General features: G+C 42.8%; 1 protein-coding gene across 1 annotated transcript in view; it reads right to left on the bottom strand.

Moving 5' to 3' along the window:
* Positions 1–16,675, bottom strand: part of LOC126390765 (protein sidekick-1-like) — a 266,873-nt gene that overhangs the window by 104,886 nt on the left and 145,312 nt on the right. Inside the window, exon 6 of the mRNA XM_050045212.1 lies at positions 8,116–8,142. Coding sequence (XP_049901169.1) covers positions 8,116–8,142 — 27 coding nt within the window. The remainder of the gene's footprint in view (positions 1–8,115; positions 8,143–16,675) is intronic.

Genomic DNA, 16,675 nt, shown 5'->3' with positions numbered 1-16,675 from the left:
GATTTGGGGTTCAGTATCTTGGGGATCGAACCGTCGATCTTCCAATCGTTGGACGACCCACTCTACTGCAGAGCCACAGCCGCACATATAATGGTACATTTCATATGCAGTGAATAACATATTTGTGATTTTCAGAAACGCACAGTGCCAACATTTACTCTGGCGATTGGGTTGATAAAACTAAACTTTGCTGTAAAACAGATGGACTGAACCGTCTGCATCTTCCAGCCATCTAAATATTCCTCTTATTTTCTGTTCAAAAGAGATTTGTACAAAGTAACACTATCTTATTTCTCTTTTGTCAGCCTTTATGAGGACGCAGTCAGCGTGATCAAAACAGACTTTATTTAATTTGTACCGACAAAACCAGCTCCATCCCTGTTCATGTTCGCTGTGAGCAAACACATTGTGACCGGTCAATTGAACCATACACTGTGAGAATAGGAGCCACACTTTGGCCATGTAGAGTGATTCAATTGTAGCAGATGTATGACATTAATGAAATTTGTACAGCTTAACACACACACACACACACACACACACACACACACACACACACACACACACAAATATGCTCAATAAAAATATACACAGGAGAGAATGATAGTACAGTGTATGTCAGGACAGTGGTAAAAAAAAGTGAAAGAAAATTATAGAAGATGAAAGAATGATGGTATATAAGAGAGAATAATAGTAAGTGATTGACAGTGTGTAAGTGAGGATGACAGTATGTGTGATTGAGTGTCAGAGACTGACAAAAAAAAAAGAGTTTGAATGAAACATTTATTTCCACTACTCCTAAACAGCCATTGTCTCTTATCCCAGACACATCCCATAATTCTCTCTTATAAACAATATCACTCTTTGTCAAACACGCCACTGTTCTGTCTGAAACACATTATCATACAGACTATAATGATGTATTGGAGACGGTATGATGGTGTGTGTGAGTTACAATGATAGTGTTTAGGGAAGAGTACAGTGGTGAGAGTATGTGAAGGATGATTTATGGCCTAAAAGGTGTGTGGGAGAGTATGGTGGTGTGTGTGCGGGATTGTGATTGTGTGCGTTGTTTGAGTATGATTTATGGTGGGAATAGCCTCTCATAAGAAAAGGACACGCCAGGATTGTTATCAGTTTGAAACATCTGCTCAGCAAAATAGTACAAAAACAGTAGAATGGGCAAATAGAAAATAATGTTTAGCAATGTTTTACAGACTGTGTGAAGCCTATATATAACTGTTAGTGTGATGGGTGTGCATTGGTATGAACATCATTGGGTTTTCCATGGATATACTGAACCGATGAATGAGGGAGGAGTAGGGACTACAAATTAACGGGGGGGGGGGGGTCTGGGTGTGAGGAAGTGGGGTATGGAGCGAAGGCAGGGGGAGGCGAGGAGCAGCTTTGATCTCCCCTTTGAAGGGAAGGAGGAAAAGGTGGTAATTAACTCGCTGCTCTTTATTCCTCCTTCTCATTCTCTCTCTCTTCTCTTTTTTTTTTAATCGGAGAGAAAGAGCCGAAAAGTCATATCCCACTGTCACACAGAATAAGACATGCAGGAACATGAAGACAGGCAAATGATAGCACGCGCGTGCACACACACACACACACATGCACACTCTCTACTGTCTTGACACTCACTGATGCTCTAACTCAGCGTAGAGGTTGAGTCATTAATGGGGAAGATAAGTGAGGTGACACAAAAAAGAGCGATGGGAAGTAATAGTGGAGGTCTCTATCACTCTCTCCCTATTTCTCCACACACACACACACACACACGGTAAATATACACACAAAACTCTTTTATGTCTTTAATCTTATTGTGCAGAGATCGACATCTTGAATGGTGTGTGTTAAACTTCGAAAGGTTTGATGTTGGAGAACTAAAGATGGGTAGCAGTGGAGGAGTGGGTGGAAGATAGACAGAGACAAGAGGGATGGTGGACGAGCAGAGGTAGATGTAGAGCAAGAGGAGAGTGTCCATTAGCTGTCCACTGTGGGAAGCAGAGGTCAGGCAGGGGAGTAGTTGCCATCAGTGGAGGCTTAATGGCAGCAGTGACCGCCGATAATGAGCGAAGGGGGGACGCGAACCCAACCTGTTAACTCTGGGCTGTGAATCTGAGGGGAGCAGACAGGCAAATCAGGACAGCAGGAACACTGGTATGACATGGGAGAACAAGGAGGGAAAAGAAAAGGGCTCAGAGGAGAGAGATGGAGTGTATATGTAGATCGGGGACTGTGCAGATGGTCTTCTTCTTCCTGGAGTGACAGACATGATGGTAGAAGTAGAGGGGAAAGCAAAATGCCATATGGTTGTGTGATCTGCGCTCTTCTTTTCTCTCTGTCAGCGTGTCTAACATCCTCTTTCTCTGGGGAAATCTCTATCATTTCATCTCGTCTGTATCTCTCATTCCCTGCTGCCTGTCTTGCCTCTTTTACTCCCTATCATCCTCTTATCTCCTCCTTTTTGTTGTTTAAACAGGGATTATTAAATTAATCTTCCTCAACCTAAACAAGGATAAATATTCAAACTGGCAGGCAGTGTTATTGTGGCAGCTAAAAGGCTCCCTGTAAAGATTCTACAAAGAGAGTCCAGAAGTTTAATCTAACTCTATTGGATTCCTCATTTAGCAAATGAGAAACACCATGTGGCGGAGAGAGGGAGAGCAGGAGTGATGGAGGGAAAGGGGAAAAAAATGCAGGGAAGGGCTGTCGTATAACAAAGCAATATCACAACAACAACTTGGGGCTGAAAAGCTTCATTAAAGAGAGAGGGATGATAAAAAAGGAGAGCTGTTAAAGCAGTTTAAAAAAATAAATCAAAATAGATGAGAACAGAGGAAAGAGCTTACTTTTTGTGCGTCTGCCTGTGCGCACATGGATGCGGGGATAATTTAGCACCAGAGAGACGCTGACGCATTGCAACGTTACAATGCTCTCGTCAGTGTAATCATTGCTGATTGACAGTTAAGTGCTGCTGAGGTGACACAGCTGTGTGAGTGTGCGTGTGTGTTTGGGGGGGGGGATTCGGATAGAAGTAGAAAAATCCCAAATTAAATCAAGGATGGGAACGATAAAAAAAAAAACAGGGCTGGTTAAAAGGATTGGTGCAGCTTTAGGGCAGGAAAGAGATAGAGATGGATAAATAGAAGGCGAGAGAGATAGACAGAGAAACGGAGAGAGGGAGAGAGAGATGAAAGGCTATTCCATCCACAGATTAGAATGTAATCCCTCTTCGAATGGATTCTCTCAGATTACAGCTTGTTCTCCTATTAAATCTGTCAGTCACTCCACACTCCCTATTGTGTCAGTGAGTCAGTCGGTGTGTGAGCGCGTGTGTGATCTTTCTATGACTGGAGATCTGTGTGTTTTAAGCCTTTCAAACAAATCTCTGCAGAGACCTAGAGAGCAGAGGGACTGACTGAGCGCGCACACACACACACACACACACACACACACACACACACACAAACACACACACACACACATATCTCTTTGCATGCATACACACACACACACACACACACAAATGCACACAGGAGGAGGCTGGAGTTAGCTGACTGTGTATTAATAGAGTTGTCAGATATGTGTCTGCAGGGTTCACAGCCAACTAACACATATCACACTGAGACCGCACACAAAACAGAGCGAGAGGAAGAGTTTGAGAGAAGGAAAGAGGGCGAGCTTTTAAGACAGAAAGCGACAAAAAAAAAAAAAGTGAAGAAAGTTGGAAATGAGGGACACTGGATGTGAGAGGTTAAAGGAAACGCAGAGCTTCCTTTAAATTTTCTAAAGAGTTTTTTTGGAGGGTATACAAAAATAAATGGAGAGGAGAAGGTGATCATTTGCTGATCTCTCTTGAGAGCACCGCATGTGTGTGAGAGTGGGGTGAGTGTTTGTGCGTGTCACTGCGCTCATTAATGCTGCATGCTGACAGCTAAGTGTCATCGTCTGACTACACTTGCCTTAGAATGCCAATATAAAACCACAAGCCAAGACATGCCACACACACACACACACACACACACACACACTCACGTAAAGCCACACCATACCAAGAGTAGAAGATCCAAGCCCCAGGGGGAGACAGACACAGACAATGGGAAGCAGTGAGAGGACCGAGAAAGATGCCCGATTTTAAATATTCATCTCTTCCTTCAGCTGCCAAACCCTCTATCTATCTCTGTCATCGGGCCACACAAGTGATGGAGGGAAGAAGATGGAAAGACGGGAAAGAAAGAGAGGAAGACACAAGAAACATGTAGCAGTAATGGCGAGGCAGGGCAGGGGTTAAGCTCTCGGGAGTGCTCAATGATTATTTGATTAATTTTGAGTATTATATTAGTTGCGGTATTTTGGCTGCTTGACAAAACCCACAGTGACATAATGAGGTAACATTTCATCACCACTATACCGGAATAGGGCATGTGCAATTGCCTGCAAACTTTTTTTGGTACAGTGAGGAAATAAAATATCTTTTCTCCCCCATAATTCTGAAAATCATCAACACATGACAGTGGCTCAGGGGAATAATTCTTCCGGAGGAAATTAAGGCACTCAAACATTTACACATGGTTATTACTCTAAGAGGAGGAAAAAGTGATACGTCAGTACTTCACAAATGTAATAATAACAGCGTGTACCCATGAAGAAACGTTATAGCAGGGCTCAAGCACTCTGTGTTCTCTGTGACTCAATGTTTATATATCAGCAGAGATAAACACTCTCTTTGCAAGTGCTTTGGCTCGGTGTGAATCTGCAGCGAGAGGCTGCTTGACTGCCGGGGAGAGAAAGCCGAGCTCAGGTAATAGACTCTCAAGTGGTGCTGTAGGGAAAATTAGTTAGCATGTTTGATGTAGCAGAATGAGGCAATGCCTGCGAGTTAGTTCAGACAGTCGTCTTGAGTCTGCCACCGCACTAGAATGGCATACTCCTCCTGCTGCAATGTCCTTCACACCCCTTTTCATTATGGCAGTGTGCAAATGCCATCAGTGCTCTGCTCACTTTTTTCGCTGCCACCCAGTTAACCAGAAAACTATGCTGACACCAGTGCTGCTGCTGCTGCTCATATAGCATCTACAAAGACCCACCTCCACTCCAGTATCCACCTGGAGTGGCTCTGAGTTAAAGTTCCTCAAGGCAGGAAGTTATTATAACTACTTCCCACTGCAAGGTTAGAACCTTGATGCCAAACATTAACACTGTCTGAAAGCAATATAATGCAAGAATTGGTATTTTTGTGATTTCTGAGTTTCTGAGAGGTACACAGCTGTCACAAATACAAATTGCATCTGCAGAGTTGCAAACTGTTTATACTGTTGTGATGTGAGCTGTAGTGATCTGTCTGACAGCTAACATGATACAACAATTCGACAGCAGAGTCTACATCCCTGCTGATGTAATTTATGAAAGACTGCGACTCCGTCTGTCACCTTATCAGTGTCATCCCTGTCTCATGGAGTGTCATGGACAGCTGCACACATACATTTGTTGACCAGCTGAAGGATCTGAAAATAGTAAGTCAGAATCCAAAGAACTATGTCGACTGATACGTAGAGTAAAGCCCTGTTTCCACCGAGCGGTACAGTACGGTACAGTTAAGTTCAGTAAGCTTTTTTTCTGTTTCCACTGTGAAAAGTTGTGGATGGTACCGATGGAACCGTTCCATACTGTTCCCATTTTTGCTACCCCTTCTGTTGGGGTATCTAGCACACAGATCTGGTAAGAAAAGGTGGAGCTGTGAACACTGCAGTCCGTTGATTCGTCAGTAGTGGACGGTCACTCTGCTCAGGCTGAGCTGTGGCTGGTTTTGAGACTCATGTAACCACTATTCATACCGTGTTTTATTAGTAGACTGTAACTATAAAATGAGAGGATGTTTTGCTGCCTCTTGCAGCAGCTGGAGTTACCACACCTTAAATTTCTCTGTGACAACTTTTTTTTTTTTTTAATTTTATATACTTTATTAATCCCCGAGGGGAAATTCAATTTTTCACTCTGTTGTCAATTACACACAGGTCCAAACACACACATGCACAAACTGGACCTACACATGCACTAAGTGGAGAGATGTCAGAGTGGGCTGCCCATGACAGGCGCTCTGAGCGGTTGGGGGGTTCGGTGCCTTGCTCAGGGGCACCTCGGAGGTGAACTGGCACCTCTCCAGCTACCAGTCCACGCTCCATATTTTTGGTCCGGACGGGGACTTGAACAGGCGACCCTCCGGTTCCCAACCCAAGTCCCTATGGACTGAGCTACTGCCGCCCTTTGACCATTACTTTGTTCACTTTTATATGACATACACTTTTAGTAATAAGTGGATCTTCAAGCATTTATATATATTAATTTCGACAGTATTATGTGAATGGCATATATTCTAATCCTCACTCCAAGAAAAAGACAAGCGCTATGGAGCGTTGTTCCTGTGGGCTCCGGGAACACTAAACCCCTGAGCTTGCTTTAAAAGGACTAAATGCACAAACCCACTATTTTTAAATATCCCATGGAGACAGACTCTCACTGCAGCCCGTTTTATTTTGTTGTGAAAATGTCTGCATGCAGCCTCGTTCGTCTGTGGTGCAGACTTCCATCTGTGTCACCGGTAATGAGGAAATACAGAGAGTGCTAGACGGAGCAGTGAGTGACAACAACCCTGCCCACATTTACTGTTTGCGGTGGAAACACTAGGGTCTAGGTACCATGTCTGAAGGGTTACTTTAGGTTCCAAAGGTACCATACCGAAAGCGTTTGGTGGAAATGGGGCTTAATAGTACAAGATTTTACACAAATTTGACTTTACAAACTTAACAGACAGAATAACAAAAAAGAATGACAGTAAGATTTTTTAAAGCTGAAATATTGCTAACAGCCATGTACATATAAGTTTACTAAGCGTTTGAATGTTTGGCATCTGGAAAACTACTAAACTGTATGAGACAGGGATGACACTGAGAAGGTTATGGCCTACATTACAATCTTTCATGTAACATTGAAAGATGGGACTGAAGGGATGTCATTGTTCTCCCATTAGAGACAGACAGAGACAGAACTCTACAGCTAACATTGAGACAGCATAAACAGTTTCCATACCTGCATTAGTTGCTCAATTACATGGCATAATTCATGCATTGCTAATGGCGTATGTGGTTTGTATTATTACATCCATGATCCTTCACCTCTGCCATGAGGCTGTACGGAGAATACAGAGCCAACGTTAGCTTCTTTTCTTTTTTTACCAACTTTATTGAGACAGTTACACAAAAACTTTACAACACCTTGTGTATAAAACTTGAGTCTACAATTACACACACAACAGGGGCAGCAGGACTAAAGATACTAACAAAAAGATAAAACTAAACTAACCTCTTCTTATAGCTAGCTGGTGGTGTTTGTTGTCATGCTGCGAAACATTAAAGACTTCTCCCTTGAGATCCTGCCCACTCACCAAAGTTTGAGATGAGAATGGAAGAGGTGCCATGCTCCCTATTACAAGTCCATCTAACATCTAAATGATGTTGAAGCTGTTATTTTAAGGTAACAAATGCATAATGTTGCTTTGATAATTAATTCCACATAAACTGGCTGACTGGATTAAACAACATCAAGGCCTCAGATTTCGTCTGATGTAATCCTTGTCCAGTGTTCAGTCTATAACTTACAGTGAAAATAAACCAAGGTTGCCATACTGAAGATGCTAGCAAGCTATAGAAAAGAGACGCACAACGAAACCAAAGCTTTCCTTGTAAAACTTTCCAAGGCCATGCTAAACCACAAGAAGTTGTATGTTGAATAGACACTGTGAGTATTCTACATTATTTCCAATAGATGCAGGCCTACAGCAGGCTGACCTTGAGGTTACAAGTGTCCCGCTGTAGGTTTGTCTTACTGGCCACAAGGCTGAAAACAGGTGGACCATCTTTTACAGTGTGTACCCACCACTGCCGCCAATGTGACCTGCAGCAAAGCATTTAGCTGAGCAACCCTTGGCTCTGACCTTCTAGTGGGAGTAAAGGGTCACAGCAATATTTGTCTCTGCTTAGATAGAGAGAGAGTAAGAGGGAGCCGGAGCAGAAAGAGCAGGGAAGATAATGTAAATGTAAATGGGTTCTTTACCTGTTGACCCGCGGTTCTTCTTGCCAACTGTCCATCAGCCAGAGAGAATGAGATGAAGAGAAGTGGGACAAAAGGGGAGGCGGGGAGTTGGGGGAAAGAGGGAAAACAGGAGAGATATAATTTAGATTTCAAGTGTTTCCTTGGGGTGCAGCAAAAAGACACATTTAGCAAATACACTTTTAAAAACGCCAAAAAGAAAATACAGGCTTTCACAAATCAGCAGCTCTGAGGCATCTCAGAGTTGAGTAGGCACACAGAAAGAGGAGACTCTGTTCTCTGAGAAGGAGGAAAAAACAAATACAGACAGAGTGCAAGATATGGATGAGAGGGAGGAAGAGGCAGAGAGGAAGAGAGAACTGCATGTTATCATGGAGTCCAGAGGAAGACAAGCTGTTTGCAGCCCATCCATCAACTGCCAGCTACCAAATTTTGTCTCTCTCATTCACTCCTTTCTTGTCCCCCTCTATCTTCCCCCCTCTGCCTTTCTCCCCATGTTTGTCATAAGTCTAGAGGTAGCAAGACTGTAGGCTGCTAGGAAATGATGGCATTGACATTCTACTGGCAGAAAATCTACATTCACTATTCATCTATCAATACACTACCCCCTATTCAGCCACTCAGCCACTCACTCAACTCTTGAATACCGGGTGTGTGATTGTGTGTGTAGATGTGTTTCATCTAAGCGAGTGTAAGTGTGGAAAAATGTGAGTCACGGCATTAATTTAGATTCTGACGTTTCACATCGGCATCGGCGCAAAGTTGGTTCAGCCTATGCGACTGACACACTCGCACACTCTGTGTACAGTATGGGCTAAGTGATGAAGAGTGAGCAAGCAAGCTGAGGAGAAAGAAAAACAAAAGCAGCTACAAAATTTACTGAAAGAAAGCTGAGAGAGGAAAGAAAAGCACAAACACTTGCATTCATCATTTCTGATGAAAATAAAGATTATCTGTTGTAAACGAGGGTTGTTAATGAACCTCAGTGCCTCCTGTTACCAAACGAAATGTGTCCATGGAGTATCAGAAACGGACAAGTGCTCAGAGCTGGCAATAAAGTTTGAATCTATCTGTTTTTGATCACAAAATTTCTGATATAAATCACATTTTTGTCAATAGATGACTTTAGACAAAACAGTTGACATGTTAGACATAACAGGTGAAACTACTAAACCTTGCTTACTTTTTGGGAGCTACTTGATCCAAACACTGGAGGTCCTGGCTCTTAACTGTGAAGTTTATAATCCTAAATTATTGATATGGTATGAGTGAAAGTTTAACTGCGAGAGTATGACTCCTAAAATTGATGTGGAGAGATTCACCGGAGAGAGAAGACGGACTTGGACCAGATCCCAAAAAACTTGGCTCAGGTGTTGCTGATGCACAGGTACTGTAGGCATAATACTGCTCTCTAAAGATCAAGGCACACTGCTTTGTTGAGGTACATAAATTTGACAACCATTATTATCGTAGCTACAGGATTAAAAACAACAACAACAACAACAACAACAACACATATTGGCTGTACATCAGTTTTCCTCAGACTCAAACATATATACATTTAAACAATACCTCAGAGACATTGGTATAAAAAAACAGCAATGCCCACACTTATTGTAAACGCACCTAAACACAGCTGTTTAACAGGAGCACAGTTTGGGCTGTGAAGTAGCAGTATTGGGTAGTCTATTATTTTGGAGTGTCTAAAAGAGGGTCAGCGCACACACACACACACACACATACACATACACAAATGCCCACTGACACACAAACAGACACACGCAGGCTTTGGTCTGGGGGGCATACAATTCTGCGTGTGTATTCAAATGATGTGTCATACTGAGTCATCTTCAGTTTCAAATGGGAACAGAGAAACAATGGGGACATCAGGGGACAACAGAGAGAGAGCGAGCTAGTGCGTGTGCGTGTTCACAACAAAACAAAGCATCTGACGTTTATAGAGCTGAATCCACCAAACATATTTTCCAGTAACTTTCACTTCCCTCATTGTTTGAAATGCTTTGGATCATTTGCTGTCTTAATCAATGTGTTTATTGATGTGCATTTCACTGCGGAGATAACTGCTGTGGTGCAGGCGGATGATGTTTCACTGATCCGACTCTTAGCCCTAAATGAACACAAAAACAGGCTATCATGGCTGATAGTAATATGATGTGTTTAAAATACAGTTTAAGGTGATGTGAAAATATTAGTGTGTGCCTAAGTGTGTTTCAGTCTTGAGTATAATTTGTATTCATGAATTCACTATTGTGTATTCAGCTGCCTGAAGGACCTACAAACAAGCAGGTCACCATGTCCTTTGTGTGTGCTTGCCACAGTGTGTGTGTGTATGTGTATGTGGGGTGTCTATGTGTTTGTGAGAGTACAACAGGGAGTAAGTACAGTATTTGTGTGTTGCGTCTGCTATTCAATACAACAATCCTGTGTGCTGTACATGTCCTTTCATGTGTGTGAAGGCTACTGTTGCTTTGTGTGTCATGTCTCACTGTGTTAACTTCCCAGCTGACCTGTGCAGGTGCTGACCCTTCAGTCCCCAGCTGTGGGTCACCTATTTGCTGCAGCACCCCCCAAACCCTCCGTGACTCACCCCTCCCACCCACCCCCATCTCCACCACCTCTCGACGCACAAACAGCCCCGCCGGGCCTTCCTTCCTCCCTTCCTCTCCATCTACATACAACCAGACACCCCTTTGCCCTCGGTGACAATCTATTCCCTTGCACAGCCTTGCTTCGTTCTCCCCATCCACCCACGTCGGCATCCACTGTCACACTTCCCCAAGCGAAAGGATACTTTTTTAGCAACACATTTGGGTCTTTTCTTTCTCTCTCTCGGCTGTTTTAAAACCCAGAGTTCAACCTCAAAACCCTTACCATTCCAATTTACCCTGTCAATCTCACTCTCCCTTCACTCTGGTCCTTGCTCTGCAACACACACACACACGCACACACACACACACACGCACACACACACATGCGCCTATTTGAAATTCATATGTAAAACTCCAATTTCCAATCCTCACACATTCACAGAGAGAAACACAAGGACGTGTGGACCTCATCTACACACACTGAAACACACACACACATTTTTGTGTCCGATAAAATAATAAGCTGGCTGGAGTGTTGACCTAAGACCTCGGCAAAATTCCTGATGGACCCGGATGGTAAAATTTCGTAGTCCGTATGCTTCCTCTCCTGATACCCAGTACTCTGTCTCACTTTGTAAATCTGTCCAGAATTCAGGAGAGTTATCATTTATACACAGCATATAAACAGCAGTGAGCAGGTTTACATATTAAATCTTAGTTTTCACACAACTCGACACTCTGCAGCCCCAAATCCAGCGTTCTGCTCAGATTCTCCCTCTCTCCATAAATGTGGACTCTGGGAAGGTTACATCTTCCTGCTGTCTGCCTGTCTGCACCAAAACACTAGCACCAGTTGACCTTTCCAATTTACCATGTCAATCATGCCCCCCCACACACACACACCCACACACACACACAGCTGGTATGCACAGCTCAGTCTCCCATACACATCCAGGTAAAAGTTGGTGTCAATCATCCTTGTATGAATCCCAAATGTCACCAGGTTTTGACATTCTCTTTGCTCACTGTCGGGAAGAAAAAAGGTTAGCTTATCCCTGCCTTTCTTCCTCCTCTTCCTTTTTCTCCAACACTAACATTATTTGTACTCTCCTCTCTCCTCATCTCGACTCCTCAGACTTTACGTTTATTTGTGCCTAAACAGATGCCTGCACTCAAATGCGCACTTGAGGTAAAAAAAAAATCCACCAATCCCTTGTTAAACATTATCTCTTATTACCTCTCAGAGTTGAACAAAGAGCACAGAAATGAGACGGTGAATAAACAATGTGCCATTGAATGGATAAACAAACATCCAGCCTTTAAAAGAAACAACAGAAGTACAAGGGAAACGTATTAAAAAACGACACGCCAGTGCCATGTTTCATTACATGGCACTCTCAATGGGAAATAGATGTAAATGTTCAATTCATACTGTGAGCCTAATGATGGCATGAAAAAAAGACATCATTTCCAATTCAAAAGGAGAGTGCTGCTTCCGCAAGTTTGCACCTCTGATAAGAGACAGACAGAAAAAGTAGGAAGCCTCTGATCTTGCAGAAATATTAAAAAGGCAAGAGAGAGGAAGCGAGGGATGAAAGACATGGGGAAGACAAGGGAAAGTTGGAGCCAAAAGGTGGGGCTTTAAAAGGCAGTGATGTGGTGCTGCTGTGTGCCCACCACCTCAGGGTGAAATACCAGATGGAGACGGGACCAAGAGAGACAAGAAAGAGGAGATGCATCATTACTAAATCAGGTTGTTTCCCCCTTTCTTCTCCTCTTTTATCCAGTATGCTGCAGGGTACTCCCCCATCCCACTCTTTCTTCACTGTCACCTATTTTTTTGTCTTCATCTCTCTACCTCTCTACTATCGCTTCCCTCTGTCCCGCAGACTCGAAGAACTGTGTCTAAGAGACCCTCAGCATAAGTAAATAAGCCTCATATATAAGAGGATACTGAATTTTAAGTGCCTCCTTCAGAAACAAGTGGTATTCCAGCTAAGCGTTCGCTGCTCCCTGTGTAGCTTCTGCTTTTGAGAAAGTCCATTCATTTACTGCATGGCAGTGAGTCGAGGGACGAGGCCTGGAGGAATGTGACAGATCAATGGAGGGCAACACGTCCTGGCATTTCCTTAAGACACTCACTCGCAGACTCACAGTCTTTGAAGCAGAATAAAAATGTGAATACTGTACTAAGAATTTATTGATCCTCCTTTTCTTTGAAGAAAACCACACTTTGGTATACCACAACATTGTCACATCACATAATTCTTAAAGGCTGGAAGTTAGGATTATTTCTTTATAATCAAATCAATTGATCCACTACTTTTCAGCTAAGAACCCTTTGCACTGTGTGATTTTGGGCTAGCCCCTGACCAAAGTTGAAAATCAATTTGTGTGTGGACCTACATCACCCTGTGACATGCGTCCTCTGATGGCTGATTTAAATCCTATAATGTGAAAAAATATCATGATGCAGAATACGCTGGTGAACTAGCATAATGCTACTGCTAAAAATATATTTACCCAAAACTAACTCTGCAAAAGTGACATTACATGTTGTCCTCTTTTCCCCGTTTTTTTTTCAACCTGCCGACACAAAGGCCAAAGCTTGTTTATTGTTTTGCTACATTTTCCAAATATGAGTGCAAGTTGCTGACATGTCTGTGCTCGCATTTGCTTTCCCCCAGCACATTCATCGCACCATCTGACATGCCTTAAACTGATATCGTACAGTATGACACAGATTTACTAGAAACATCTTGCACATTTTGGCGTGCAATTAACTTGTGAGATTGTTGTTATCACAAAGTGTTCTTAGTCTCAGAGTTATTTGAGCAAGGAATTTAAGATCATGAACCCCTCAGAGACAACACGCTTCACACATGACGACTATTTCCACTAACGTAGAGATTTCTTTTTTAGTCATTGAAGCCAGAAAGGAGCACATATTGAATGACTGAGGTTAAACATAGGACAACAAGGTAGGCTGTGCAGTCTTTTTATTGGGCCACTGACTAATTCCTGCAAGAATATGAAATCTTGAGTTTGCCTTTCTATTTTTACTGGATCTCACAGAGGAAACAGAAACAGAGAAAGACACTCAATATAGATGAGATGACATTGAAACAGGCTGAGTCCAACTTCGTCTGAACACTCATCATGGCCAATCATTTTTAGAATTGGATCAGCGATCGTAATGCGGGTCCAAGCAATTCGTCTATAAAATATCACAAAATAATGCAAAATGTCCATCAAAATTTGCCAGACCCCAAGGTGCCCCCTGCAAATTGCTTCTTTTGGTCAAAACCAACTGTCCAACCCCAAAATAGCCAATTTACAGCGATATAAAGCAGACAAATCCTCATATTTGTGAGGCTAATATTCTCACAGCAATTAAATGATACAGGAAATAGAAACACATCATTTGATAAACATCAGTCAACGCATATCAGTTCCTCACCTGCATATATTCTCTGTTTATCTGAAAGTGATGCTCATTTCATTCAGCTGTACTTCTTCTGAAAGTATCCTAATTGCCTGCAAACAATCCCATATTTAATTATGCTGCATGTTAGCCTCCCGCTGCGACAAAGAAAAGCTCGCTCTTACAATCACTTCCATGCTGACTGACTCCGCGTCTGTGTGTAAAAAGTGCACGTGTGCATGCCCGTGTCTTTATGTCTGAGTATATATGTAAAGCAATTGCTCATGTGGGCAAAGAACAGTTAGGGTCTGTGTCTGATTAATGGCTTAATTGATTAAGTGGCTCAGAGATTGATTGGTCGGGTCTGGCTATAACAGATTCATTAGAACAGTGATAGATCAGTGAGATCTGGCTGCAGCTGTTCCGCCTGACTCCGGACAGCACGGCCTGGTAATGGACATCATCTGTCTGTCTGTGGATCACAATATGTCCACATGCACACACACTGCTCTGTGTGTGTGTGTTTCACGACGTGGAGGCTACACACATCTCCTCATTTCTTCAATCACTCCAAACAACCAGACGGGGGAGAGAAGAGAGTGGCGGGGAGGAAAGTAGGGATGAGGAGGAAGGAGGAGAAGGGTGGAAACTATTTTTGGATTAAAGGCCCTGTTGATCTATTCCTGTTTTCAGCATCCCCTCTCAATCTTCAACTTTTACACTCTGCCTCTCTTTCTCCCTTCCTATCCATCTCTATCGTCCTCAAAGCTTTCCCAATTTCGCACTTGCTCTTGGTTCGCCTCTTTTTCTTTGACTTTTTCTGGTACCCGATCCCTCATCATCTCTTCCCTGCTCAGCCTCATCCCCCCTTTCTCTCTCTTTTATTTTATCTCCTCCTCTTCTACTAATTCTTTGCGAGTACTTTGTTTTGCCCTGAAACCCTGATAAAAACAGTGCCTAAGGTACACACTGATAGCGCAGGGGACAAGAGGACAAACGCACACGCACACTTATGTATGACTGTGTGTCTGGGAATTCGTAAACGGCTGTGAAACGTGGCTGCATTTTAGCGAGGCTTTCACAAATGAAGACAGTGCAGTAGAAAGCACCGCCCACACAGTCTTTCAGACCATGGTGTCAGTTCAGCAGCTAATGAACAATTGGGAAATATGTGTGCTTGTGTTTAGCTGTGAATTTCAGAGTTTGTATATGTGAATGTGTGAGTATTATTTGTGTGAGAATGTGAAACATGACTGGCTCTATGCATCTCAATATATGAACATGACTTATTTACAGCATGTTGGCTTAAAAGTCAAGCTTAATTCTTGACCTTGATCATGTGATGTGGCTAAAAGCTCCTGAAAAAGCGACTGAGTGGTCCTGAAATTACCACTTGTCTGTCAACTGCTGTTTCCAAGGTCAAGCTCAGTCAACACACTGCATGTCTGTGTTTGTATTTATGTGTCAAGCCTTATTTTGATTTAGTGTTGATAAAGATAATGTACCATCACCACCACCACCACCACCACCACCACCACCATCATCATCATCATCATAGTGCACTGATGTCCTCATGTTACTATCAGTATTGGAAAAAAGCATGTTCTTCACTTAGCTGTGCTACACACAAACATAGAGCTGGGCATTAAATCAATATAATATCCAATGTTGTGATATAAGTTTTAATATAATGTAGAATCTGGAATCTGGTTATTGCAATATCAACATATATCTTAAAAAATTTCATCTCCAGGCCTCTGATGATGCTTTACAGTCAGTTTTATGACCTTGTTTGTGGGTTGTACTTCAAAAAAGCTAGTCATTCTATGTCATTGATCATCATATTCATATTACAACTTACTTTACCTCCACACGGGCGGGGTACACCCTGGACAGGTCGCCTGAATATCACAGTGCCAACACATAGAGACAGACAACCATTCATGCTCACATTAACACCTACGGCCAATTTAGAGTCACCAATTAGCCTGCATGTCTTTGGACTGTGGGAGGAAGCTGGAGTACCCAGAGAAAACCCACGCTGACATGGAGAGAACATGCAAACTCTGCACAGAAGAGCTCCCTCATCCCGAGGTTTGAACCAGGAACTCTGTTGATATGAGGCGACAATGCTAACCACTGCACCAACATGCTGCCCAATTATCAATATTGTTGACCAAATAACTTGATCAGTATTGTAGGGTTGACTATTGGTGCTTCCACAAAATATTGACACAATGAGATTTTTGATACACAGTCATCAGCAATGTGGATATAATATGGAGAGTGGTCTATCAGTTTGAGAGCATTATTTATTGATTTCACGTTCAAAAACCCTGCCCTCGCACTCAAATGCACTTGGATTTAATCTGTTTCTGCTCAAACTGTGTGCTCGCACTCAGATACAATGTTGCTTGCACAGATTTCCTGCTCGAGCTTCGGCTTTTCTCCTCGCGCTCAAACTGTTTCTGTGCGCTTGCGGAATTTCTGCTCTCAGATTTCTGCCCTGCGCTTGGATTTTTTTGTGTAA

This window comes from Epinephelus moara, chromosome 5 (assembly GCF_006386435.1).
Source record: "Epinephelus moara isolate mb chromosome 5, YSFRI_EMoa_1.0, whole genome shotgun sequence".
Lineage (NCBI taxonomy): Eukaryota > Metazoa > Chordata > Actinopteri > Perciformes > Serranidae > Epinephelus > Epinephelus moara.
This window is presented reverse-complemented; position numbering and strand designations above follow the sequence as displayed.